The sequence below is a fragment of the Hoplias malabaricus genome, chromosome 15 (assembly GCF_029633855.1).
Source record: "Hoplias malabaricus isolate fHopMal1 chromosome 15, fHopMal1.hap1, whole genome shotgun sequence".
In the NCBI taxonomy this organism is placed as follows: Eukaryota; Metazoa; Chordata; class Actinopteri; order Characiformes; family Erythrinidae; genus Hoplias; species Hoplias malabaricus.
Window position 1 is genome coordinate 23,622,132 of NC_089814.1, and position 27,210 is coordinate 23,649,341.

General features: G+C 40.1%; 3 protein-coding genes across 4 annotated transcripts; 2 read left to right on the plus strand and 1 right to left on the minus strand.

Moving 5' to 3' along the window:
- Nucleotides 1–378: 378 nt before the first annotated feature.
- Nucleotides 379–3,449, plus strand: LOC136668792 (proteinase-activated receptor 3). Its single transcript, XM_066646496.1, has 2 exons — nt 379–558; nt 1,230–3,449. The coding sequence occupies exons 1-2, from the start codon at nt 495–497 to the stop codon at nt 2,294–2,296; spliced, it is 1,131 nt and encodes a 376-aa protein (XP_066502593.1). The 5' UTR covers nt 379–494; the 3' UTR covers nt 2,297–3,449.
- A 1,916-nt stretch (nt 3,450–5,365) lies between these two features.
- taf1c (TATA-box binding protein associated factor, RNA polymerase I subunit C) lies at nt 5,366–23,452 on the plus strand. 2 transcript variants are annotated; one of them, XM_066645678.1, is made up of 15 exons: nt 5,366–5,744; nt 6,477–6,588; nt 8,325–8,377; nt 8,508–8,603; nt 9,560–9,615; nt 9,900–10,147; nt 10,685–10,813; nt 11,109–11,226; nt 14,491–14,562; nt 14,948–15,083; nt 16,169–16,294; nt 16,555–16,729; nt 17,190–17,321; nt 18,036–19,445; nt 23,315–23,452. In XM_066645678.1, exons 1-14 carry the CDS (start codon nt 5,616–5,618, stop codon nt 19,439–19,441), a joined length of 2,988 nt encoding a protein of 995 aa, XP_066501775.1. In that variant the 5' UTR covers nt 5,366–5,615; the 3' UTR covers nt 19,442–19,445; nt 23,315–23,452. The 2 variants fall into 2 exon arrangements, with proteins under 2 accessions (XP_066501775.1, XP_066501776.1); XM_066645679.1 differs by having other exon boundaries at nt 8,328–8,377.
- On the minus strand, nt 21,210–26,784 carry ccng2 (cyclin G2). Its single transcript, XM_066645680.1, has 8 exons — nt 26,700–26,784; nt 25,454–25,591; nt 25,085–25,222; nt 24,715–24,965; nt 24,199–24,277; nt 24,010–24,108; nt 23,328–23,530; nt 21,210–22,226 (listed from the first exon to the last, which is right to left on the minus strand). The coding sequence occupies exons 2-8, from the start codon at nt 25,556–25,558 to the stop codon at nt 22,103–22,105; spliced, it is 999 nt and encodes a 332-aa protein (XP_066501777.1). The 5' UTR covers nt 25,559–25,591; nt 26,700–26,784; the 3' UTR covers nt 21,210–22,102.
- Between the last annotated feature and the right edge of the window lie 426 nt (nt 26,785–27,210).

Below are 27,210 nucleotides of genomic sequence, written 5' to 3' on the forward strand. Positions count from 1 at the left end.
CTTGTGGTGTATAGATATAATTTGCTTATTATTGTGGTTGTGTAGAATTACATTTTTTTATAATTAAGCAGCAAATGTACAGCAACAGGTGTGTGAAAGGTGTGTTAAGGAGAAACGGTATGAGTTAATGGTACGAAAACAACACAGACGGCGGGAGTTATGTAAGCTGTGGAATTTCCCTGCATGGTGGTCTTCCGGATGTGGGGAAAGAGATAGAAAGAGAGGGTGTTGGTAAAAACAGGGAGAGAGATTGATAGAAAGCAAGAAAGGAAGGACAGAAGACGGAGAACATAAGTAAAAAAGAGAGAGAGAAAGGAGAGAGAGGACAGCAGACCAGAGCGAGCAGGGGGCAGGCTGTTTTTCAGTGGGTGGGTTTATAATCTGTTCCTTCCCCCTTTATAGCATTGTTCCCGAAAGAGTTCTCTCAGTGTTCGAAAGATAGAGGTTATAGCAGCTTTCAAGTTGGACTAAAGACTAAAGCAGGCACTGCAGCCATGGATACACTGCTCCTCCTGATCATCAGTGTTTCACTTCTGCCAGACCTCACACAAGGCCAAGGTATGGTTTATTACGTGCTCTTTGTGGTTACTTTCATAGGCTGTGTGTGTGTGTGTGTGTGTGTGTGCTGCAACTGTTTTACTGGGTCATAACCTTCTCCAGAATCATATCTTAAGATTATGTCAGTGAAAACAAAATTAGGATCCTTTTCAAGGAACTCAATGACAGATGGCAAATGACAAATTCTGAATAAAAATTACAAAATAGAGCAATAAGGTTTTGTTCTGACAGCTAAGAAATGCCATCTACTCACTATCAACCATAACATTAAAATGTGCCCCTTGTTTCTACACTTCTCTCATTCCGCCCATTCTCTCGGCTCCACTGACCATTACAGACTGTAGCCCTAGTCTGAGTGACTGTCTGTGAGGAATTTGATGTGTTATCCCTTGTCCTCATGGGTTTCCTCCGAGTGCTCCGGTTTCCTCCCCTGGTTCAAAAAAACACGTTGGTAGGTGGATTGGCTACAGCTGTCCTATATAAGTGTGAGTGTTTGAGCGAATATGTGAGTGTAGCCCTGTGAAGGACTGGCTCCCCATCCAGGGTGTGTTCTCGTCTTGCATGCAGTGGTTCTGGGTAGGCTATGCACCAACGTGAACCTGAATTGGATAAGTGGTTATAGACAATGAATGAATGAATGAATGTTAATAGGCTCTTCTCCTTTCAATTAGGAAATACAAGGGAGAAGGAAAGGCACAACAAGACCAGCATCATCCCGAGGACGTTCAGAGGTCAGACATTCCCTGTCCAACTTCCTCTTCCTCCAAACACCACAGAAATTATGGAGCACTCATCCTCTGGAGCGTCTGAGGTTGGACTGAGGCTACAAAGTAATAGCACATTTCTGTATCTCAGGGGTGCGCTGAGCACCAGGGTAATTCCTTCTATTTACATCATCACTGTCATTGTGGGGATTCCTGCCAATGCAGCTATCTTGGTGTTGGTAGGTGCTAAATTGCGGACAGTGTCATCAGCCATATTTTACTGCAGCTTGGCAACATCAGATCTGCTGCTTCTTCTCAGCCTCATTCTGAAGATGCACTATCACTTTTCTGGTAATAACTGGAAATTTGGTGAAGTGGCCTGTCGCTTGGTCACCGCCTGTTTTTATGGAAACCTGTATTGTTCAGCACACACATTAGCCTGCATTAGCATGAAGCGCTACCTAGCCGTGGTGCACCCATTTTTTTACAAAAGCCTGCCTAAACGCTCCTGCACTGCCTGGGCTAGCCTAGCGGTGTGGGTTGTTTTCTCCATCGCCATGGTACCTGAGTTAATGCTCCGTCAGAGCTTTAGCGTCCCTCAGCTTGGGGTCACCACCTGCCATGATGTGCTTCCCATAGATCTGAGCTATGACTTTCTGGTCTACTATAACATAGGCCTGACATTATTAGGCTTCCTTCTGCCCCTCCTGGTGACCACTGCATGCTACACCTCTATTGTCTGGCAGCTGAACCGCTCTCATCACGACTGGAGTCTGTACATCAAAGCCAGCACTTTGGTCTTCTTCATCTTCGTGATTTGTTTTGGACCCAGCAGTTTTATTCACTTCCTTCACTATGTGCAGCTCTACTCAAGCGGAGCAGAGAACTTTTACGCCTACTTTAATATAGCGGTGTGTCTGTGCTGCCTCCATAGCTGTTTGGATCCATTCCTGTTCATGATGATGTCCAGAACTGCAGGATCCAAGCTCTACTTCATGACCAGGAAAGGAAAGACTCTCAGCATCTCCACTTAAATCCACTGGACAACAGATATGATAACTGATAGAGTACTAAATAACAAACACGCTGTCTGATCAATAAGAGCCCATTTCTGTTCATGCTAATGTCCAGGCTTAAAAGGCTATAAAATGACCCTCAAAGTGGAAAAAAAAAACATTTGCATTTATCCTTAAAGCTGTACTTCTGTTCAGTCTGAGAAAATCAATCAGCATCTCCACTGAAATCTTCTGGATGAATGATATGAACACCACCAGAAACTGGTTTCTTTAAGTTTACTAACAGTTTGACAGATGAATAGCCAACAGAAGCATTTTTATTTTGTTGTATCACTGACCAAAGCTGGCTAGATTAGAGTGGCTGTGTGAAAGTGGTGTGAGTGACTGGGTGAAATATCCACAGCTGTGTGTGTGAGTGACTGGTTGGGTGTGTGGGGCTGTCCAAAGCGGTGAGTGTGAGTGACTGGGTGAGTGTGTGAAATTGTCCACCTCTAAGCATGTATGACTGGGTGAGTGTATGAATTTGTCCACATATATCATGGTGAGTGTGTGAAATTATCCACAGATGTGAGTGTCTGAGTGATTGGATGAGTGTGTGAAATTGTCACCTGGTGTGAGTGACTGGGTAAATGTGCGATGCCCTGTGATTTACAGAAGATACACAGTTACAGAAGATAAATGAATGAACTAACAATATTAGTTTACTCTTTTTCACTACTTCTGTAGTCAAAATAAAGTTGTTATACATCTGTGGCAACAAGGAAAGAACTTGTGGATATTGAAACTGTAGCAACTGGACTTGTTGTTTATTTGTGAGTCAAGCCAGGAATAAGGCTTTTCAGATATTACCCAATTAGGAGTCATTTGGAGAGAAAAACAAGGACTTGGATCTCAGTTGGTTAAAATTCAGCTTCTTAGCTCCACACTGTTGAACACAGGCAGCAGCCATTTGACATGGAAACAAATCAGGAGTCATTTGAAAAGCCACGACTGAAAAGAGCACAATGTGCTGCCTGGACTGTGATGTATGTGTGTGTGTGTGTGTGTGTGTGTGTGTGTGTGTGTGTGTTGGGGGTGCGCTACCCTTGTTGATCAAGGTAAACATATATCTTACATCAGTTGTATTGTACAGGGATTTGTTGTTGTGCTTAATGCTTTAATCCATGTTTAGAGACATTTAATGCTGTAATGGAAATATTAAAAGCCATTGGCAAAGCTGTGTGTCACTTGTCTGTTACTTTCATCAAGCGTCTGTCACTGAATTACATGTTTACCACACACAAACCACTGGTTTAGACGTTCCTAAAGTTTTAGCCTCACCAGAGTCTCTCCAGTTCTCTGTATAATTAATTTGTTTTGGAACTGTTTTTGATGTTGTGGTTGCTTTTAAATGGCTGCTGTGAGGTTAGACTAAAATCATGTGTCACACATATGAAGGTGTACCTTTGTTTATTATTTCTGTCAGGATGAACACTAGAACATTGTTTGATTTTGAGATGCTGTAAAATATTTATGGGCACTCTGTCCTTTATTAAAATTGTAACTTTAATTGTCCCAACCTTCTTCTGTTTCTAGGAGTTAGTTTCTGCCTCTGTTCAGCCAAAACCGCTCCTGGCCTCTAGTCTGAAAAGAGCAAGTGGACTGTAAATAACCCTCTGAACAAGAGCAAACTTTCTCTCTCTCGCTCTCTCTCGCTCTCTCTCTCTCTCTCTCTCTCTCTCTCTCTCTCTCTATGTGCCATTACCCAGTCTAATTCAATCTGGGTTTCTGGGTTTTTTTTTTCAATTTCACAATCTCTCAGGGTCATTCCCACTCTGATTCTATGTATCTATCTCTCTCACTATATTTCAGTCTGACCCAGTGTCACTCTTTCTTTATGTCTCACTCTGTGTATAGCTCTCCCTCTTTTTCATTCTGACTATATCTTTCTTTCTCTTACAAATGTTAAATCTCACACTATCTATCTGTCTCTCTGCACAGACTTCTGTCTGTATGTCTCTGTACTTTCTGCTTGCTGTGAGAGCAGTTTGCAAGGTTATTTTTAAATAGAAGGAAAACAGTCTCACTTTTATGATTCCTCTTCTTTTGTGACCTTTGTGCTTTCTTCCTGTTGTTAGCTGGTAGATGATAGCTCTGTGCTTTCACATCTCATGGTTCAAGTTATTTAGCAGACTGGAATCACAAAATTATTTTTATATTGTACAACATAGCACAGATATTTAAAGAAGGTTGCAATTTAACACCAGTCCTACATCATGGTCATTTATGACAGCATTTCTCAACCCTGGTCCTAGAGTCTCCATGCCCTGCACTTTATAGTGGTTTCCATGTTTTAACACACGCTCAGCGTCCACACTGTTTAAAACACTGTTAAACTGCGGGAATGATTGAGAGGAAAGCCGCGTCTTTACCAGTGATAAGAAGCTGATTCTGAACTAAAGTTGAGCGCGTTGTAGTGCATATTTATTCAATGACATGTACACACAACAGTATATATATAACACAATATATATATATATATATAAGACACACACACACACACACATTGAACAGCGACCATATGTATCTCCCAAAATAGTAATTTGCAGGAGAAGGAAAAAACCTTTACTGTCAATGGAAGACATATTTATTCCAAGCAATTTTGAAGCATTTCTATTGGTCCATTCATCATGAATTGTTCACACAATGTAAAACAATGTAAAGGACAGCTACTGTGTTCAAATGATGTATTTAAAAAAATAAATAAAATACATGTTTTTAACTGGACAGCGACGATATATATAAAATACAACATGAAGTAAAAAAAAAAACTAAATTACTTTTTTAATTACGATTACTTTGATTGTACAAAGCTTTAAAAAACCTTATAGTATTTACACACGTCTGTATATTGTAATATGATATAGAAAAAAAATATATCGGAGGATAGAGCATTTATACCTTATTTAGAAATACAGATAAATAAGTAAATACGGTCAAACCTTATTCTTCACCAATGTAAATAATTAAAGTCTGACTTTTATTGTGAAATGTTCTGTCTGTGCTGTATTCATCAGCTGGCTGCCTCAGCCGGTGTGACGTCGTTTGTTTGGCACGCAGTTGCGCGCCCGGGGCCGAGGATCGCATGATTGATATATTTCTCCCGGCGTGGCGGTTCAAACCCATATTAATGAGATACTTACGGTGGATTGTGAAGAGAATCGGTCCAAATTAGAAGGAGAGAGGGACAAAGAAAGAGAAAGTGAGAGACTGAGAGGAAGAAAAGGAGAAAAATAGAGGGAGCACATGTCCAGACTTGTCTCGTGCTTCCTCGCCGTGCACGTGGAATACAGCAACTATGGATAACAGATTCCCAGCTCAGCTCTTTCCTCACTTCTATCTGGACGGACCTCCGGATAAACAGTGGATTCATGACTACGGAGGTTGGGGATCGTACGAAAAGATCATGCAGACCAACCCCGCTCAGGTATAAAACCCCTCTCACGTTAGCGTTTTTCCACTAGTTAATATGCCTGCATCATAAGGGGCTTAAGACGTGATTAACGAGGCCAAGTGTGGTTTGATATTAACGCGCCCTTCTGGATAAACCCGCATTGTTTAAATCAATTGATTAAGTTAATGCTTGTGAATAGGCAGATAAATGTAGCTAATCATAGTTGAAGGCTGTAGTCCATCTGTTGCGCGTCATACATTGGTCAGGACTAGCACAAGATCACCACACTTGTGCTAGTATGAATGGATCAGGCACAGCATTGCTACTGGAGTTTTAAACACCGAATTCTCTCACTGTTCATTCTATTAGATAAACCTAGCTAGTTGGTCCACCTTGTAGATTTACGTTAGAGTAACTCATCTGTTGCTGCACTGCTTGTGTTCTGCACTGCTCAAGTTCTTCATCAGTGGTCACTGGACGGTGCTCAGACTGTTGTTTAGATGATGATTTTCAATTGCACTGACGGGTTTAAGTACTCCAGCATTCCTGCTGTGTATGATCTACTTGTATGTGTGAGAAGGTTGCTACAATCTGTAATTGTAGAACCACACAATCGACCAGTATGGTCGGTGGAGCTGATCTAAACGGTAATAAGAATAGAAACAGTGAGATCATTTCAATGTTTTGGCATAGTCAAACGAATACAGTCACTCCTTATTTTGAAATTAAAATGTACTCATTACAATGTGTGGAACTGTTTTCCAGTGTACAGATGGGGAGCAGAGGCAGTGGGAGTTTCAGTCTCAGCGGGTGGCAGAGATGGAGATATGGACCCCTCTTGAGCCGGTGGTAACACCAATCATGGCCCCTAACAAAAGTAATGCACTTCAGTATCCGATTTAATGCCCCTGGGAACCCATTTTGAAATTTGTGTGTGTGCTTTTTTTTTTTTGCTTGTTTGTTTTTTTTATTTTTAATAATCCTAAATTTGGGTGTTATGTGAAACATTCAGCAAAATTTAAATTAAAAACACAAAACAGAAATATAAATATCTCCTGAAAAATGGCCGGTACTGCTCTCCTCTCGGTATAGAACGGGAAGTCCTAAAAGTGGATAATGCTTATGTCAGTATTATCCTGACCTCACAAGGCTACCATAGCCACCTCTCCTCTCTGAGTCAAATATCCTGGTGAGTTAAAGCTTAGTTAGTGTTTATTGTGTTAAAAGCTTGTTTAGTGTTAAAGCATAGGAGCCATTAGTAAACAAGCTAGCTGTCCAGCTATTCACCAAGCTATTGGGAGGGAGTAAAAGACATAGACAGAGCAAACAGAACAAAAAACAATACAGCATGAGCTTGAATGGGATAGGTCTGAGTACAGCAGAGATAGCAGCAAAACTTGACCAATAGTACAGCGACTCTGTACCGTTTTTTTCCCTGTCTGAGCCAACACGAGGGTGGGACTGATGTATTGGGTTTCAAAATGGGGGATATTACACAAACATTTCATGCAGATTACAAATTGCAGCACAAGCGATAGTCACACTAAACCCCGGTGTTCTGTCAACTTGTGCTCCCGCATGGAAATGAGCGACCATGGTGTACTTTCAAGTACAGCCTCCTAAATAAAAGGTAGAACATTTGGATAGGCAAAAAGAAGTTTTTACAGAAAATGCTCCAGACAGAAGTATAAGCAAGAGACATGCACAACCTAAATCACTGTGAAGGACTTTAAAGGTAACTACATTGATAATACATAGTTTATAAATGTATAATTTTTTTAACATTTGTTTAAGCATGCACAGTTTTGGAATGCTGAAGCAAATAACAGTAAGCTAAGATTGTATAATCACCAGAAGAAAACACATGAAATAATAAAAAATTGTGGGTCTGAGCATTTGCAGAGCTGTTGTAGAGTAGTTATCAATAGGTAGCACAACATGTCAGAACACCTGTTTAGCTCTTACAGGCAGCCTTTTGAGTAGCCTATGCACAGCATTTACATTGGTAGATCTTTCCTTTGTTTAGGTTTCAAAAGGTTATGCTGTACGTAAAACGAATGTGACCACTGCTCTAGAAGGTATCCAGTTCATACAGTTATGTTTCTTATATATATATATATATACACACACACACATGAAACCACACCACAGACGTTTGTTCATGCCCAGCTGTATAATGCCAGCTCTACCTGCCAGAGCCATTTTATTTAGTACCTTTTGTGAAATGCCAACAGCAGTTCACGGTAAAAAAGAAAAAAACCTGCGACTGCTCTGTTTCGAGGCTGTGTTGCCATAGTAATGTAAACAGCATTCAGTTCAGTGATAGAGGCTGTTTCACACTACAAAGTACGTCAAGTTCAAACTGCCGTACTTCGTAGTTCAAACTTGGGGAGTTCGACCCGTGAGAACAAACTCCCAAGGACGCTGTGGTCGTTATGTAATTGGATCGCTGGAGCAAGAACACATCCGGGTGTTTTAACAGTATTAGGCTTGATGTGGACTTTTAAATAGAACAATAATGTTTGAGACTGATGACGTTTCCCGTGTTTGGAATGTCAAATCATTCTGTAACTAATTACTGTTTGCGTTTCCATTTATACATTTTTCTCCAAGCAGCCAAAATATTTGCTGGCCCACCTCTCCATCCTGAGAATTTCGCTGATCATGTAAGTTTACAGCATTTTGTTAACCTTTTTTTGGATAAGTAGTTCCAATTTTCTGAAGGGGTTCTTCATTGATCATCTAGTATGAATGTAATGTAAAGGAGATGGTGTGCATTGTTTCGGTTCTCTGTAGATGCAGTATTTTTATGTGCATCATGGGATGGATAACTTCTCTACGATGGGTAAACTGATGGGAGAACACTTCAGTTTCAAAAAACCTTTTAAAAAGGTAGGTTCATGTCTAAACATCTTTTGATGTGTTTTTGTTTGTTACATATTTAATGTTAAACCATGTGGACATTGTGCAATTTCAGAACTCTTAGTTATGAATGAAACTCAGATTGCATGTTTAATTTTTCAGTTTTGTACAGCCAACGGGCATTTCATCCTCTCACATTGCACTGACCCATATTCAGTCTGAATGGCGGGTCACAATTTTGTAGCTCTTTGTTGATTTGTAGGCACACTGTTCCGACCAGTACAACTGTCCCTGTTTATTTCAGCATGTCTGTGATCTGAGACTTTGTGCTCTGAGACCTCAATTATCTCCTCAGAAGCATTGCATAAGCAGGTGTATGTAATGATTTCACTGCACTTGGCATTGTCCAAATGAGTTTCCACCCTTCTTTGGTGTGTAAATAGAATCAGATTTTTAGTCAAAAAAGCATTTGAAAATGAACACACACATTAATTGTGTCTGAAACTGACAGACTGATGCTCAGCCAACTTTTCAATTACAACAAAAACGCTTATAGAACAAGCAAATACAAAAAAAATGTATGAAAGCTTAAGGTTATAGAAAATACAAGCAAATTTAGAAACTCAAATTCCCTCACTGAACTAGGGAAATAGTTTCTGAATACTTTGAAGTGGTAGAACTCTGTGGTGTTGTCTTTTAAGAACAACATTTAAAAATAAGTGTAAAAAAATTTGGGTGGGTGTAGCAGAGAAAAAAAATTGGACTCTGTGTGAATAGGCTCTTAGTGTGTAGCTTGTCATACAGACAACAATGTGATTGTGCAATGCAATTATGAGATCAGTGCCTCAAGAGACACTCAAACTGCAAGAAATACCTTCAAAATATCTGAAATTCACCTGTATGTCTGACAACCTATTTACTACTTGTTTGTGCAGGTAAAAGAAAAAAAACACTGACAAGTTTTTTTTTCCCTCTCTCCCTTCCAGGGTTGTGTGAGAATGGGCAGGATGAACAGATTTATAGAAAACTTAAAATATAAGAAGTAAGCAATACCTCAATCAACTAAATGACGTGTGTGAGTTTTATGCGAAAGTAACCTAGATCCAGAGGATATTCTCTCTGGATGCTGGGGATTTTCACTCTTTGGATACCTAATGATTTTTCATGTGAATATAATATCAGAGCCATAATACATTTTAATCACCTTTGTGCAAAGGCCTGGTTTCCTGGACAGTGATTAAGCTTTAAGCTAGTCTATAGATGATGAGTACTTTTTAAACCCACTATAAGTAAACAGACCATACATGTCCCATTGTCATTCTGCAGGTGTGAACTGATTCATGCATGGGAACATGTGCACCGTTATCGCAACCTACTAGAGGACGTGGTCAGTGATATTCCTTGCACACTTCTGGCAGAGCTCCTCCATGAGGAGCTGACTCTCCAAAGTAAGTTGGAGCAGTTCCAGCCCTACACCACTGGGGGCGCTCTGGGATATGTTCACCTGCAGGGCTTTGACGTCTCTAAAGAGGCCTGTCTGATCTACCCCAGGAATAAAGCTCTGAATGAACTCAGTATCCTTTACTTGAGGCTTCACACCTTGTCTGATCCAGTTTTGGTACTGCGCATTTGCTTTAACTCTACCCATTTACACTGACATTATAAGGAGTGTTTCAACCTGGACTGATTTATGATCGAGGTGCAGAAGTCCAGTGTAAATAACATGCATTAAGCTGCAGTCACAGTAGACTTTAGTCAGTGTAATCCCATTTATATTAAGGGAATTTGATATAATAATAGACTTCACACTGCAGCTTTCTGATTTAAAAATGTGTTTTGAGAGTGAAATATCATGCAGAATTCAGGTTTGATGAACCATGACATGAATTCGCTCCCTCACTCAAGAGAACTGCTGATTTGGCTGCTGTGACCTGAACGATTAGGCTTTTAGGATACAGCTTTTCTCAGATCCAAAAAAGAGGAAACAATAAAATACACACAGATTTCATATACCTCATGACAACAGAAATATATGGGCCCTTTCAAATGTTTGTAAGGCGTTAATCTCAAGCTTTCAGCTCCACCTTTTATCCTTAACTGTATTTCATCAGATTTCCACACAGTGGTGCTAGAGTTCAGTGAAGGGCAGCCTCCCAAAATGAACATGGACTATAAGCCATTGGAGATGAATCTGAATGGAACGGTCAGACAGATTAGTGTGGCTACACTGTATGATGAAAGTAAGAATGCAAGGCTGTAATATAATCACCTGGAGATCTGTAATTCATGTGTTAGATATGTTTTAACTATACCATAACATCTATACGATAGCTAAAAGCTCTATAATAGTTACCCTGTATATAATAAGTACCTTGTGGCCAGTTTACTCATATGTTCCCTCTTGATAGGGAGCTCTGTAACCAGATCATCATTGTTGTTAACTTGGCAGTGGTTTTAAACTTGTGGCTGATATTTTAGTGTGTATTAGATGCATATGCAAATGTTTTATTAATAGCTCTTAATGTTTGTATGTAGTTTTCATAGGTGTGCGTTCAGATCATTACTGTTCTGCATGGACAATTACAAATGGTGTCCGCCCAAAACCAACAGAGGTGGTCCAGCTGAAGAAGCGATGCACCAGTCTGAATGTTAGGTGAGTTTGAAGTTTCTTTTTAAATGTTCTATGTTGGGGTGGCATGGTGCTGCTGCAGGTGGTTTCTCTGGGTCCTGGGTGGTATCCTCTCCTTGTGTCACTCTGCATGCATGGGTTTCGTCAGGGTGCTCCAGTTTCGTCCGAAACACATATTGGTAGATCGGGTGGATGTGTGGCACTGTGCACTATCTTGCTTTATGCACTTTGCAGTTCAGCTCAGCACAGCCAGACAGTGCATACCAATGCTCATGTTGACAATTAAAAAAACACAGTTTCTGAGAAAGCAAATTCCAGCGACTGGTGCAGGAGGAACAAAAAAGTTTGAAAATAAATTGGGTTCTACACTGTTTAGAAGCATAGCCAGCTAACAGGCCCTTGTGGTGTAGCACACAATAAGAGGTGATTCTCTAGAAAACTTTAGAAAGGTCAAAAACACGTTTAAGGATATGAGGTTAAAGCCTCGTACCTGTGAGCACAACGTCAACTGAAGAGTCTCATGAGTATTTTGTCTGTTTTCTGCTTCCTTCCCCTCTTTTAGACCAAACTCAGTGCTAAATTCATTTTCAGAGTGACATCACCACGACCAAGGTCCTACATAGAACAACAAACTACACAATATAACAAAAAGTGCATGTGTGCAAAACGATTTACAATAAGTATGTAAGACATAAACAATAAACAAGGGAGGGGGGACAGTGCAGTTAACAGTAAGGTGCAAACATGTCCATTTGGAGGAACAGTAAGGTGTAATTTTTGTCCATATTTGTATGAATTTAAACATTGTTTTCAGCAGCAGTTTTTTTCCATTTTGATTTAATTGTGAACATTGTACTTTTTTGAAGTTTAGCAGTAATGTACGAATGTTATCCTGTTTGATAGACCTTAGCAGCAGACAGTTGAAAGAGGTGAGATTTTGTGTGTGTGTGTGTGTCTGTGTGTGTTCAGCCAGACCAGTCTCTGATGTGTGCATTTTTCCATGACATGGTGCAATTTCCAAACCATGCAGTGATGCAGCTGCTCAAGATGCTCTCAATGGTTCTCCTGTAGAATATGGTGAAGATGGGAGGTGGAAGATGTGCCAGGTGCAGCTGGGCTTTTTTGGCTATGGTGTTGGTGTTAAGGAACCAGGTGAGATCCTCTGCCAGGTGAACTCCAAGGAACTTGGTGCTCCTGACGATCTCCACTGTGGAGCTGTTGATGTGTTTTGGGGAGTGATCACCTCTTGTCCTTCTGAAGTCAACAACCATCTCTTTGGTCTTGTCTTTGTTCAGAGGCAGGTTGTTGATTCTACACCAGTCCGTTAACTTCCTCTCTGGACGCTGACTCATCATTCTTGCTAATGAGACCCACCACAATTTTGTTATCTGCAATCTTGATGATGTGATTGGAGCTGTGCTTTGCTGCACAGTCATTAGTCAGTAAAGTGAACAGCAATGGACTGAGCACACATCCCTGGGGGGCCCCAGTGCCCAGTGTGGTGGTGCTGGAGCTGCTCAAGAAGTCCTATATCCAGTTGCAGGGAGAAGCATTCAGCTTTACGACCAGGGGCTGAGGAATGATTGTTTTGAATGCAGAACTGAAGTCTATGAACAGCATTCAAACAAAAGTGTCTTTATTGTCCAGGTGGGTGAGAGCGTTTGGGGCGGAATGCAAAATGCAGAGGATCTAATGAAGGAGGCAGCTGGGTGCCTTGTGACAAGCCTAGATGTGCCTCATGACAAGCCTCTCGAACTTCATGATGATGGGTGTGAGTGGGTAGTCATTGAGGCAGGATTCAGTGGGCTCCTTTGGAACAGTATGTTGGTGGTTGTCTTGAGACAGGTTGGTACGGTGGCACAGCTCAGGCATATGTTGAAGATGTCGGTGAAGACACCTGCCAGCTGGTCTGCACTGTGTAGGAGAGTTGTGTAGGCTCTGGGCCCACAGCTACCCTGTTCTTAATGAAGTCCTTTCGGAGATGAATTTTTGTTTGTCCACCCTTTTTGTAGACCTAATTTTACAAACTTCTCGGGTCAGAGCTCAGGTCCATGATCTCTGAGGAATTTCAAGTTATAAAAGCAGATTTCCAGACTGTTAAAACAGAGGTGGTGAACTTTATTGCTCTTCTCCACTCTGACTTAGACACAATTAAAAAGACCATGAAATGGTGCAGAGGTTGGTTATGTGCTCATATGAGGTGTTAGTGCTACAGACCTCTGTTTGTAAACTTGAGAGGTAACATACACACTTCTGTTCCAAGTGGACATCAACCAGCTGTAGTGGATTATTTACAGGCTCCAGACTAACTCACTAATCTAAATATTCTGATTCTGCTGAAAGCCAGAAGGGAGATATGAACTGGCTGAACAAGTTTTTGCTGAAACTGTAATATGGAGAGAAGGGTGTTCTGACCATGCTGCTTTTTTCTCTTGTGTATTTGTTTGTCTGTCTGTACGTCAGTGCAATTCAAAGTAGCTATACTACAATGGTTGTTTGATTGCAGTATTTCGAAATTCAAGTTAGAACATCACGGTGAACTACGGTAAACCTAGGGTTTATGATAGTAACATTTATAATAAAAGTGGAGTAATAACAATGATGTTAGAAAATGCACAACATTTATACTAATTTAACAGTTTTATGTGTATATTGTACAAAGATGTATATACCTTCTTTTTCAGTCTCTCTTATTTCAGCTTTTTGTTTCTGTCTGGCTTTGCAAACTGGGTATTTTTCCCCCAAATATTATTTCTCATCAACTCCAGTGCTCAGTGAGTCTCCCCTGATTGCACACAGTGCCACCAGTCTTGGGAGGGTGGAGCTGAGCATGTGCTTCCTCTGAGAAAAGTGAAGATGATTCAATGCTGATTGCACATTGCCCAGATCTGTTAAATCACCCAGCAATGCCTTTGCTAGTTAGCTCCATGATCAGAAAGATGGAGAGAGGGAGGGTGGTCCCATCCACCTATTGTGTTCTCTAGAACTCCCAGACTTTGACAGCTGAGGCAGAAGTGGGGTTTGAATGAGCACTGTCCTGATGATGGGGCACAGTCCTGATCAGAAAAACACTCACTAAATGAATTGATGTGAAAGGGAGAAATTTCAATGCCTTATGTTTGTATATAGACCACACAGCGAAGATGAGGGTGATTTTTTTTTTTTTTTTTTTTTTAAATAAATCAGCAGCGATTGTGTATCTGTGGTCAGCTGAGAATATCCCTAATCTGTATGTTTATATAAAGCAACACCTTCTCCATTCTTGTCTTTTTTTTTTTGTTATTCTAGTCCTCATCTTCCTGGGGAGCTGCTTATAGCCAGTGAATGTGGAGCAGCCTATCTCTGGACAGTGGAAAAACAGTGAGTGTGAGTGTGTGTGTGCACATGCTAGTATCAGACTGTATCAGCCAATATGCAAACAGTAAAGCCTGTACTCTGTATCATCCAATAAATGATCATGTATAATAATTTGGTGGGTCAAGATTAAGGCATCCTATTATCTGCAGTTAAAGTCTTTGTGGTATTCAAAGCAATCCCTGCATGTAAACCTAATTGTTATTGCGCTTTTGCTTTTACAAGAAAGATCCTTGGGTGGGTGGGATGTCAGTTGCCTTTAGTTTTAAGGACCTTGTTAATTGTTAGAGCGTGCATTACATTAATCCTCTCTCTACCAATTAATATTAGTTTACTGCTAAATATTCAGTCTATTTAAGTAATTTTTAGGAGGTGGATTTCTGTGTTGTAGGCTACAGAAAATTCGGAATGAGAAAACCAACCTGTATTTCAACGCCAAGTCTACATGGAGGTGGTGTGAGTTCTCAGCACACCCCAGAGTCATGGTTTACGCTGACAGGACAGGGGCAGAACTCACGGACATGAGGGTATGTGTAGGGGTGTGAGATGCCATCTTATATAGTCATCACAGTAGATATTTAGAATAAGCTTTTGAGTGCATTGTGGGTGGAACTTAGTTACAAGGGTAGTGTTTAAAATCTTCCCCTTGCCAAAGGGCACGTCTCTTCAAGAGCCTGATATATCATCAAAACAAAAAAGGAGTGCTCTGCTGCGAGTCTGTAGTTATATCAGAATTTCTGGAATGTAACATAGTTAAATTTAGAGCATCATGCCTTCAAAAGTGTTCTACAATCATATTAATCATCCACTCCTAACTCCTGTAATATAAAGCTGAATTCAGAAAATATTAGATTTTTTTTTAACTTCAAGCTCCAAATTAAATTTTATGTAATTGTTAGAATATAATTGCTTCGACGTTTAAGGTGAAACTGAAAATTCAGAGGCAGGTCAAATATTAGAGATGTTTTATGATTGTTATGAAATAAAGATACGTAATGCATTAAAACTACATGAAACTAAGATAATACAATAGTTAACAAATAGTTTTTAAATGAGAAAATTCAGATTTTTGTAGCTTTATTTGGTCACTTAGACTGCCATCTTGACACTGATTCATAAGGCATTAATAGCCCTCAGTGTGAAATATGCCCCTGAAAAATCTGTTTCAACATTTATTTAACCCTACCTTTCTTTCTCAACAAGAATGGAGACACCCCTACACCCAGGCAAAACAGAGGCGTAGGGCTTAGGGATGAAATGTGGCCATGGCTTTACAGCCGTACATTCCTCTGCATAATAATAAAAGAAATATCCCTTGTTTCTTTAATTATTATTGTTAAAATAAATTTTAGAACTTATTTAGATGTTTTCTGCTGACCTGGGAAAACAGTGGAAGGAAAAATGTAATGGGATTCGAACTATTCAAATATATATAAATGCTTAAAATTAAAGGTTCACTCTCTTCTACTACTTCAGAAGTAATATGTTTATATAGTGAACAGAGGTCAGAATGGAAGTGTGCATCCTTAATTTCATACTCTTAAGTTTGAACAAATGGATTCCTCGTACTTGGATTGTGATCAGCTGTTGATGGAGCATCTTCCTTCTCCAGAGCAGCAATTCTTCTCACACACTTTTCCGAATTGGGAAGACATCCGGCTGCAGAAGTGGAGAGAGGGTGTTTTTAGCCAAATATCTGGGCCAGGCTCATGCACATCATCACCTCATCACCACACAGGTAACTGCTGCAGGTTTAACAACACGTAAATACCTGTCCTACACACCCATACCTGTCATTGGAGTATAGGCTTTGGTGTTACTGATGAAGAATTCAATATGCAAATTAACCTTAGCCCAGTCAGTTGTCTTAAATGACGATATCCTGAAACAGTTAAATTATTTCTGTCAGTTTAATGCAGAGTTATTTTTAACCTTGCAAATTTATCCTAATGGGAAATTGGCAATTTCTCTCTCTAACTCCCTTCCTCCCTCTCTCAGTTCTCTGCATACATCCTGGACGAACGAATGCCGAACATACCTGCTTTGAAGTGGGAGCATATGATGCATTCTCCTCCTTGTTTTGCTGAGGTTCTGCCTGCGCTGGACTCGCACAGTACCTCCAAAATTGTGCTGGGAGCTCAAACACAAGAGACGATGCTGTTGCAATATTCAGGTCAGTATGAGCAGAGATGCACAGATGTGCATACTGATGTTCTTTTAAAAGTGGTTTCTTTGCAGGTTTGAAGATAAATGGCTGAGATGTCCTTGAAGGTATTCTTCACAATATATTTAATGTAGGCAAGACTGGTTAATAAGCACATTTTTATACAAAAGGGCAATTGAGTGTGCTTTGCAGAATCAAAAGACAAAAAATCTTTTAATTAAGCACATGTATTAAAACCTTAAAAGATGTTTAGAACAATTAATATAGTGCAATAAAAATTACAAAAAAAAAGAAAAATAAATAAATATGCAAGAAAATAGTGCCATTACAGAAAAAAAATATTGAGTGTTTCAACCTGAGCTGTAAGCCTGCTCAAATAGGAATGTCTTTACACTTGATCTTAAATTGTCTAAAGTTGGGGATCTTCTAATATTTTGTCAGCTGATATACATTTGTGTGTGTGTTATAGGGGGGTGTGCAGGCCCATGCCAGTCACATGGCCCAGTCCAGAAGCTCTGCAGTCCCCGTGAGAGCCTGAAGATTCGTCAGCTCCCTCACAGGCAGCACAAAGCGGAAGAGAGACTAGCAGTACCTGCCGCAGGTAGTTTGTCTAAAATGTGACTTCATGCATGATTACAATGCAGGTATCTTGTGATCAGGGATTTTAATATCACATATCGAATTTTAAGTGATTATTTTTATACAGCACATCATAAGGCCAGTTAATGATGGTTGTTCGCAAATAAAATCATTCATCACTCCTTTGTATGAGATGATCTCATGTCGCTTTTCTACTGCTTGGTACCTACACAAATTTTGCTTTTCTGTATGGCAAATTTAGTACAGGATATCTAGTACAAGGTACCCCCCCCCCACACACACACCCTCTACTTTATGGTTCCAAGCAAGCCATGTAGGGACCAAACTTGCGATGCTAATTGGCCAGAGAGACTTCTTAATCAACAAGCTACAGTAGTGATCGCCATTTGTTTTCATCCTTAACAGCAGCTTATAAAATTATGCCATGGTGGTATAAATGTTCTTTGAATTGTTGGTAAACAACATGGGAAAGCGAAATTTTACCCTCACATTTTTGATAGTTTCCAAAGCCTGCGGTTCCCCTTACAGATAGTGTTTTGAGATCTCACAGCTACATTTCGTGAGAGAGACGTTGTACAGGTAACCAACCCATACCAGCAACCAACAAGCAAGTATAGTTCTGTAGAGTAGGTACCATACAGTGGAAAAGTGCCATAAATTAATTGTCAATATATGATGGAGATTTACAGAGTAGTACCATGTTTTGTTTTTTCAGGACTAGCCGCAGTTCAATATGATGACTACCTCTATGTGCTCCAGCTAACAGAAGCTGGAGACCTATTCAGCCAGACGCTGAAATTATATTCAGACACTACTAGCTCCTGTCCAGATACATTTGAGTGCCAAAATACGGCATTCAATCCAAGCTCCTCACCAGCACAGACTTCTGTGGAGGAGAGAAAAATCTCTGAAGTGGACTTGAGTAATGACCTGAACACTAACAGTTCAGAAGAAGAAGAAGAAGAAGAAGAAGAAGAAGAAGAGATTAAACATGAATTCATTTGTGTCCCACAGTCATCTGCGGTTTCTGCAGCAGTCGGACGTGCACATCTTGAGAGGCCAGCTATTCCAGAGACAGCTAGCAAAGAGCTAAAAGTAATCTGGAAAGATTGGTTATCATTACTCCTGATGGAAACCAAGGCAAAGAAGCATCCCTTAGAACACAGGCAGAAGAACACCGTCGACTTTATTCAGTTTAGACTCCAACACTGGGACAAGCTTAAGGAGGACAAAGTTCAGAGCCTGAGGAAAGATCTGACTAATATCATGACAAACAGGAGGCTGGTCACTCATGGGGGCACTTACCTGCCTCCTCTGGCAGTCACCGCAGTTCCAGATGTTGTGGACCCCTCAGACTGGCCGGATGATCTCAGTCAGAGGCTGACCGCCTCCTGGGAGGATGGTTGGAAGAACTGGTGGGAAGAGAAGCTTGGTTTGAACAGGGACTCAAAGATTATGGCTCTGCGCAGGAAACGCATTCAAGCAAAGCGTGCCAAAGCACAGAACCGGGTGGCACTTTCTGGAAGCTTTATCTCCTCGGTCAACTATCAGGATGATCTTTCTGGCTGGTCGTCAGCTACAAGTCAGTATCTGGGCTCAGACTCTGAGAGCTATGTGGGCTCTCAAAGTGCTTTGGTGGATAATGAGCTTTCAGGTCATGAGACTGTCCCTATGAGCCCTGTTGTTCCGAGGGACTCTGCAATTCCAGTTAAAGGATCAGCTACACCTTTGAGAATGTCTCCACATACATCTAAAGCAGGACAGCAGGACAGTGCCTTGTCTGATTCCCAGTCTCAGAACCAGCAACAGTTAGAACAAGGCTCTTCTGTTGAGACAGACTCTCTGTTTTCTCCCTTGAAAACCATCTTGAAAACATCGAATACCAGCCAAAAGAAGCCAAGTCTGCAGCAGCAGCAGCAGGAGTACCTCAACTCACTGTTCAGCTCTCAGGAACCTTCACTGGACAATACAGAAACTGAAGATGGCACACTATCTGTTTTCTTAGGAGCTGCAATGTCACAGCGCTCAAGTAACTTGCTTGCTTTACGTCGTCCTGCCCAACACAGGGCATCTTCACAAGCCTCCCAGCCTCAGAGAAAGAAGCCTCGAATGGGATTCTGAAATGGTAAGTGAGGAAGGACTTCTGATGCATTCATATGAGTGGTCTGCTTTGCATGAAATCGTGTTGGTTAATTTTCCAAAGTACTTCTCTGTTACTCCCCTCTCCAACAAGCAAGGTTTCTGTGTTATTTCCTGAGCTACAGTTGGGGGTTGTTCATGCCTATCTGGGCATATCTGTCTCTGCCTCTCTTCCTTTGGCTTTGGAACTGTTTTCCAGTGTAGCACAGTGAAGCTAGTGTTAAACATCTGCTTTTCAGGGGATTAACTGCAAGTGGAAAGCATGAAAAGTGCATGCCTTGTTCTTGTGCATTGGTGAAATTCAGATAGCCTTGCAGAGGTAAACTAATACATTTTGCATTTGGTTGTTCATTGTAATTTTCGCTTTCATTGCTACAACAGAGTTTTCCAAAATAATTAATTGAAGTGAGGCTTGTAATATTTGGGCATCCCTGGCTTATTATATGTTTCCTGGACTGTAGGCTTGAGAAGTCGTGGCAAGTTATAGCAATTATACATTATCACACTGTTGTTGATTCTGTGATTGAACATCAATGTGGCTGTGATTGTGGTATAGGAAGATGCACCCAGCAATTGATTTTTAGTAACAGCACCACATCCAGCATCTTAATGGTTGTAAACAAGTAGTGTGTGTGTGTGTGTAATAGTTTTTTTTATATTATGTGCTTTACTATATGGTAAATTGTCTTAGTAGATGTATAGTTAAATTTAAACATGAAATATATAAATTAATTAAAAACATCAATTCAGATACTGCAGTTAGATATTGCATTTCTGTACCCAGGTGCCATGAAATGTAAACATGTACCTCATAAATATGGAATTTATACTTAACATTGTTACTACAATGCAACTACAAATACTGGCCCAGTCACAGGTCGTATAGCTATGGGGAAGAAGCTTTCTGTCTTAAGTCTGTGGCACCAAGCTCAAAACAACAGCAGTAGAGTTTGTCTGCACAGGCTGTGCTGACTTCATAAACAAGAGAACGCTTCCTCCTTTCAGTGCCTGCACTTTGTCAGGACTTGTGACTAGGAGTTGACATAATAAAGCAGCTGTTCTTAAGTCGGGTGTTTTGCCACATTAGAAAAAAACAGCAGGCTTTGTTTCCTAGGCCAGGTTTGAGCAATGGAAATACTTTTACAAACTTTGCCCCAGGAGTCGGTATTGAGCAATCTGTCTCCTTTCGCACGTACTGTGTTTTTGCTTAGGCAGTGTTTTGAGGGCTTGGTGATCTGCATATATTTCCTTAATTTAATCTGTTTGGTTTTGTACTCATAGTGTAGATGGATGTGTATGATGAATATCTGGACAGTCATTTATAAAATCATCACTGTCCAATGAAGAACATGCATCTCCCAACATAGTAACTTTTACAGAAGAATTTTTGCAGCAGTTCCTTCTTTTTTTTTTTTTTTTTTTAAATAAATCATTAAGTTTTCACAGGATGGACAGCTGCTGTGTTCGAATGATGTAGTAATGACAAAAATTGAGATACACGTTTTAATTGGACATTATTTGTACATGCAGATATTAATTTAAATCGTTTAAACAAATTATACCTAAAAATGTGAGCAAAAAGCAGCAATTGGTTCTAGTCTTATTCCAATGGCAGAAAATATTTTTTATATTCACTGCCTTTATAAATAATAGAAGGCAAATAGAAAAGAGCCAAAAAGGGAATCATCAGTCTTTAAATGAAGGTCAAGATTCAGTTTCAAAATAATTTTTTAATATTTCATAACAGGACAAAAATAACAATAAATAAGTTATCTACAAAGTACTATACATAGTTTTTTTTTTTTTTACATTATACAAATTTACATTTTTATTGACATTTGTACATTTTATGGCATTTTTTAGACTTATATATATATATATATATACACACACACACACACAAACAACTTGACTCCATAAAGACACTGACTTGGGCTAACTTTAAAAAGTTCTTCTAAGTTGGCAAGTGTAAGGATTACAATGTTCAAATACCCATGCACGCGCGCACACACACACACCACATGAACACAACCTGGATATCTCTGACCAAGTCAAACGCATTCAGAATGATGATATAACCATTAAGGAGGAGGCGCTAAGCCCCTACTACCACTTCCCAATGACAGTCATTTTATAAAAAACTGTGCAAAGTAGTTCTTGAAGTGTATGTTCTCTCATTCTTTAACAGTCTAGATCTTGAATGTGTTCACCTGCATCCTCTGGAATGTGACAAATCTGAATGTGCCAACATACTAAAAACACTACGACTTAAAAACAATTTTTTTGTTTTTTAAATATTTAGCTGCCTGAGTTGCGCAACTGATCCCCCCCCCACCATATAGAGTGTAATAATCACAAGCTCAGTAGGAAGAGAAGGACCAATAATGGGTGTAGCGAACTTGTAGTACATGAGAGAAGTAAATTAACATAGGACGGTGTTGGGTTCTAGAGTAGCTTATTGTGTGGAACCCAGGCACAGTGGTTTATTCTCTCTTGGGAGGTCTGAGTAGTTTGACGTCATGATGGAAGTTGGAATAAACTGTCAAGAGACAGCAGAAGATGAAGCTGCCACTGTTGAGGTTTCTTCCTGTAGAACGTTAGAACAGCCTCTGCTTGGTTTAGCTGCGCTGGTGGCTGGGCAGTTTAGGCAGACTTTTTGTGGGCAAATTTGCGGAAATGCACAGGGAAGTACGGCCCCTCTGCGTCACTACCAAGAGAACTGCTCAGAGACTCTTCACCAGAGCTTAGCTCTTCACTCCAGTCCTCACTAAGAAGGAGAACAACACAGTCAGATTGTGACTTCTATCAGCACTGTTGATTTTTTAGTTTTAGTACCAAAAATAAGAGCAAATGACTGAGTATACATGTTTAAATTGGTTGATTTACTCATAATAGAATTTAACCCTGTTTCTTGTAATGTTATCTTTTTTTTTTTTTTTATGCAGTCATAGGAATGATTCCCTCACTCTACCTCACCCCACACCTCCTTTAGTCACAGACAGTACGTACTTGCTGCTCACTGACTCATTCTCTACTCAACAATTCATGAAATACTGGTCATCTGCCACACCTGCGCTGTCAAGACTGGTTTGTTTGAGTTTGGGTAATTTGAATTTTACTCTACGTAAAATTCACTCTGGTGGACCCTGATTACAGATCACTACACCTGAATGTGCAAGGGCTTTTATTGGTAGGTGCCATGAGGCAAGCTGTTTTAAGTAAATGTTTGGTAACATCAAATGTAAACTGTGGTTGCTAGGACGGGATTGGCCACACCTATATGTCACAACACTAAAGGGAAACAAGATGGTGTGAGATGCTACAGGGCCTGCCTTCAATGTTAACAAGGCAAGGTGAGACTGACGTAAGACGTACAAGAATGAGCAGAATGCTAGTGTTATGACATAGGAGACTTGGGCAACGTGCTTCTAAGTGACTGAAAATCCTCAAGTGAAACTGCAACTTTTCAGGTCATGTGCCCTGGTATTCACCTGATGTTTGTTAAAAGTTTCCAGGACTTTCCTTGTTTTCTGTTGCTCTGATACAAATGACCAGAACATTAATTTAATGTAAATGATAGGTTATTAATCAGTATGCTATAATGCTATACTGACAGGTCAGCCTTTCTCAGAGGTGAATTTCAATGAATATTACAGCAATGCCATTTTTTTTATTTTATAAATAGCCCTACTGTACTCTTATCACATGACTTGCAATATGATACAGTTTTAGAAAATCCCAGTCTTTAGCTAGGGATAGCAGCTAATGAGCCAAGTATTACTGGGCTATGCATTACTGGACTGTGTGCGCCTTTGGAAACTAATCCTTTCTCTCCTTGTATATTTGTGTTTCCAGGTCAGTGTTTTACCTCTCGCTCTCATCCCAGCTAGCCTCTGGTATGGTGGGCAGGTCAGGGACACTGTAATAGCTGCTGTGGAGGTTCTGGGCAGTTCGGCGAGATACGATCCACACCAGCTTCTTGTGGTCTGGTTTGGAGCACTCTGGGGAGGAGTACTGTATCAGGCACTGTCCCACCAGCCCTCGCCACCTCAGAAGCTCTGGCTCAGAAATCTACACACAAACGCAGCACAGGAGTCTACAGGTTACATAACATACAGAGCAAGGAATGTTCTTAGTAACATACACTCAGACTGGCTGGGGGATAAACTAATGGCTTGGTCTACTGCACTGCCATGCCCTGGGTTCTGGATGGCTCCTGTGTCGTTGGTGAACATGCCAGTAATTCTTTGTATCCCAGAGAAAGACTTGACATATTTTTAGAGGCAAGTATGAGTGAACTTGACAAGCTTGCATCACAGCTGCTGAGCTTAGCAGTGTTAAATATATGCCCTACTTTTCCTGTTCTGAAATGTCTGGCACAGTGTTTTGTTTTTGTTGTTTGTTTGTTTTTAAACAATAAATCTAAAATCATGACTATAAAATCATGATTTTGTTCCGCTGAATTAAACTGAGGTGCATGTTAATGTTGTTTAACTTAACCAATTTACTGCAGGATGAGTTCTTAAGATTCACCATTTGAAATGTCTTACCCGCAAATGCCTCTGAATGCGCTGGGCAATTTCTAGCAGGTCTGTGCACTGCAAGGCCTCAATCTCCTGTGTCAGGAGGGACAAAGCTAGCACCGAGGGCTAAAGTGAGAGAAGGGACCAGAATATAGATAAGTCACTGTCAATTTTTAAAGCCTTCAGGTCAGTCTTGTTGGCTGTGTCAATACTCACTTTTGCTTTGGAAAACACAATCCGGCAAAGGCAGGCTTTAAGCTGGGCTTCCAGCTTATCTAGATTCAAGATTTCTTTCCTAGAAAAGAGAGACACTTCATTAGGTCAGTTTCTATCTCACTAATATGGGACATTCTTGTAGCACTGCTTTACATAAACAGGCTCCTATATGGTTTGGTCTAGTACAGGGAAATTATTGCATAATAGCTAATGTTTTAATGTTGTGGAACAGACGTTATCTGAACCTGGTTTACAGCCGTGTCTGCAGATAACCCTTTATTTCTGGTGTACAACGAGGTGACTGTAGAGCATAATGACCCACATACGAGTTTAAAGTGCAGTGCTGTGTGATCTGAACTATTCTGTGCTAAACAGCTATGACACCCGTTTTGTTAGTACTGTTCCAGATGTAGCTCTATCTATATAATTATTATTATTGTATTTAAAAAAAAAAAAAATAAAACTCATCTATTTATTTTTGGACAAGGTCACCTTGTCAGAGCCCTGTTGTCTCACCTGTGTGAGGTATGTGACAGTGTAATAGCATGGTACAAGTGCAGGAAGGTTAAGGCTGTGACGGCTTTGAACTGGAAGTTGAGCTTCTCAGATATGATCTTCTCCATCCTGCTGAGGTCAGAAACAGTAAACTTGCACTGGCCAATGCGAATCAGCTCATGGGTAGATGCAACATCACATTCTGCCTCCACCACTTTGGTGGCAATGTGGAGGCAGCCAATACTTATGCAGGCCAAATGTTTGGGTTGAACCTGCATGCAGACAGAAGATATTTGAAGTTGGACATTTTATTATACCAAAACAAATGTGTTAAATTAGATGATACAGCAGAAATTAAATCATGTTCATGTAACATTAAAATGAGTTTTACCTTCATCAAAGCCAGAAACCTGTCCAACAGATTAACTGCCAGGACGAAGGTCTGCGTGCTGTAACCAAAGAAGCTGGTCAAGCTCCAGAGGTCCTCTACTTTGGCATTGCGACATTTTGCTGATATTCCCTTCCCCTGCTGTGAGAATTGAAAAGATGTCACATTAAGAAACCACATTTTATTTATACACATTTCTCAAAAATAGTGCATTTCTTGCCAAAACAACGACATTCATGGAGTTCTTAATGGTTTACACATTTTAAATACTGGTTGACTACCTCTTTCAATGCTAATGATTTCTTGTAATCTAAATGTTTGTAGTGATATATATACAGGAATTCTGAGTCAATTGAATATAGTCAGGAATACCTCTGTGGTAGATTCGATTAAACTCAGCCCTGACTCCTTGGGAAGATATTTGATCTCCTGCTCACAGTTGGCCTTCAGTTCCTTCATGAGTTTGAAGGCTTCCATTATCTCCTTGATCTTCTTTAAACAATTCAGATCCTGTGGAAGAGGAGCAGAATAGCAAATGAGTACAGTAAAATTTGATTAAAACCAGATTAAAGCAGATGTATGGAATTTTGGGAAAGGAATTACAAGAATTCCTTCGCTGTAAACAAAGGTGACTGCACTAAAAATATAATCACAACAAAACGTTTGGCAGCACATTTGAAACATTGAAATGCAGCTTAGAACTCAAAGAGAAATAGCCAAAATAAGGTGGTCAACAATTACAAAGGAAGTTATTAAATATACAAGATCCAATTTAATCGATCTTATTCTATTTAATATGACGAATATGCAAATCCCACAATAATGTATTTTTTTTATTCGTTTTTTAACGTAATCGTTTTCGAGCTGAGACCCTTTCAGTGTCCTCCGCCCTGTTTGTATTCACTCGGAGGGCGGAGGGTCGTCAGCTGAGACTCGGGTTCAGATTTCACCAGTTTATCCCCTTCTTACAAACAGAATAGGTACAACAAAGTGGAACAGATATATATCACCAGAAACAACAAGATGAAGTATCAGGAAAACGGTAGAGCGTATGTACAGTGTCTGATGAATAATCTCCGTTTTAAAAGTCCCTTAGACAAACAACTAGTCCAAGCGGGGGAGGGGCCAGAGCTCGGATTTTTTTGGGCAAAAATATACATATTGTACCATGTAAACCCTTCGAAATATATGTAAAAAAAAAAAAAAAAAAGCCCAATAATAGACTCCCCTGCTAGCTGCTAGGCTTTTCGAGTTATAAGGTTAGGTAGAATTCAAAAGAGACGGATCTTAACTGTACACAGGCACAATAATTATGACACCATTTTCATGTCAGACAAGAAATAAAAACACAAACTTAAAACAATAATATATTTCGCCAAAAACAAGTAACTATCCACTGGACTTTTTCCAGCTGTTTTTCTCATTGTAACGCTAGTAACTGTAGACCCATTTAAGCTGGAGGAAAAAATCCAGCCTAACAACCCGTCAAAAAACAACGAAAAAATCAGCCTCGTCTTTGCCCCACATTGTCGTTGCCGATTAATGTTGTATATTTTACATACATAAGCCGAAATCACCCACAAACCGCTGAAAAGAAGCTATAATAACACAAAAATACCTGAAATGTCAGTCAGACATCGTCCTTTCTACGTCGTCCTCTGTTTCTGTTTGTCTTTCTCCTTTTGTTGATGTCGACGTTGATGTGGCTCCGCCCCGCGCTACGTCACATGGCGTCGGACCTGCACGTAGGAAACGTATGGTGATTTTGAGTGTTCAAAATGTTATTGTTTTAGTTCTTTCTGTCTTTATTAACATTATATTAACATTTCTAACGACAAAATGCGTTCAATTATGTCACTTGGTGTTTTAATACTCAGTGGAGCTCAATCGTTTAAAGGGCCTGTAGACAAAGCCGCGGACCAATCAGATTCGCGCACTGTCCTGTGTTCAAATAGTCCGCCCAAATTCCTCGCTCCTGATTGGCTGATTTCGGCAATGTACTCTTCCACCAACGGGCCGCTTCTCTCTGACTACCATATTTTCTATTATATAGAAACATAAAAAGTAACTTGCTTTTACATTCATTGTGCCATTTTATCAGCTCTACTGACCATACAGGGGCACTATGT

Coding starts and splice junctions, on each gene's coding strand:
- LOC136668792 (XM_066646496.1), top strand. CDS start 495: ATGGATACACTGCTCCTCCTGATCATCAGTGTTTCACTTCTGCCAGAC. Junction 559..1,229: donor AGACCTCACACAAGGCCAAG/GTATGGTTTATT, acceptor CCTTTCAATTAG/GAAATACAAGGGAGAAGGAA.
- taf1c (XM_066645678.1), top strand. CDS start 5,616: ATGGATAACAGATTCCCAGCTCAGCTCTTTCCTCACTTCTATCTGGAC. Junction 16,295..16,554: donor ATCACCTCATCACCACACAG/GTAACTGCTGCA, acceptor TCCCTCTCTCAG/TTCTCTGCATACATCCTGGA. Junction 17,322..18,035: donor ACTAGCAGTACCTGCCGCAG/GTAGTTTGTCTA, acceptor TTGTTTTTTCAG/GACTAGCCGCAGTTCAATAT.
- ccng2 (XM_066645680.1), bottom strand. CDS start 25,558: ATGGAAGCCTTCAAACTCATGAAGGAACTGAAGGCCAACTGTGAGCAG. Junction 25,223..25,453: donor TAATCGAATCTACCACAGAG/GTATTCCTGACT, acceptor CAATTCTCACAG/CAGGGGAAGGGAATATCAGC. Junction 24,278..24,714: donor CTGTCACATACCTCACACAG/GTGAGACAACAG, acceptor TCTCTTTTCTAG/GAAAGAAATCTTGAATCTAG.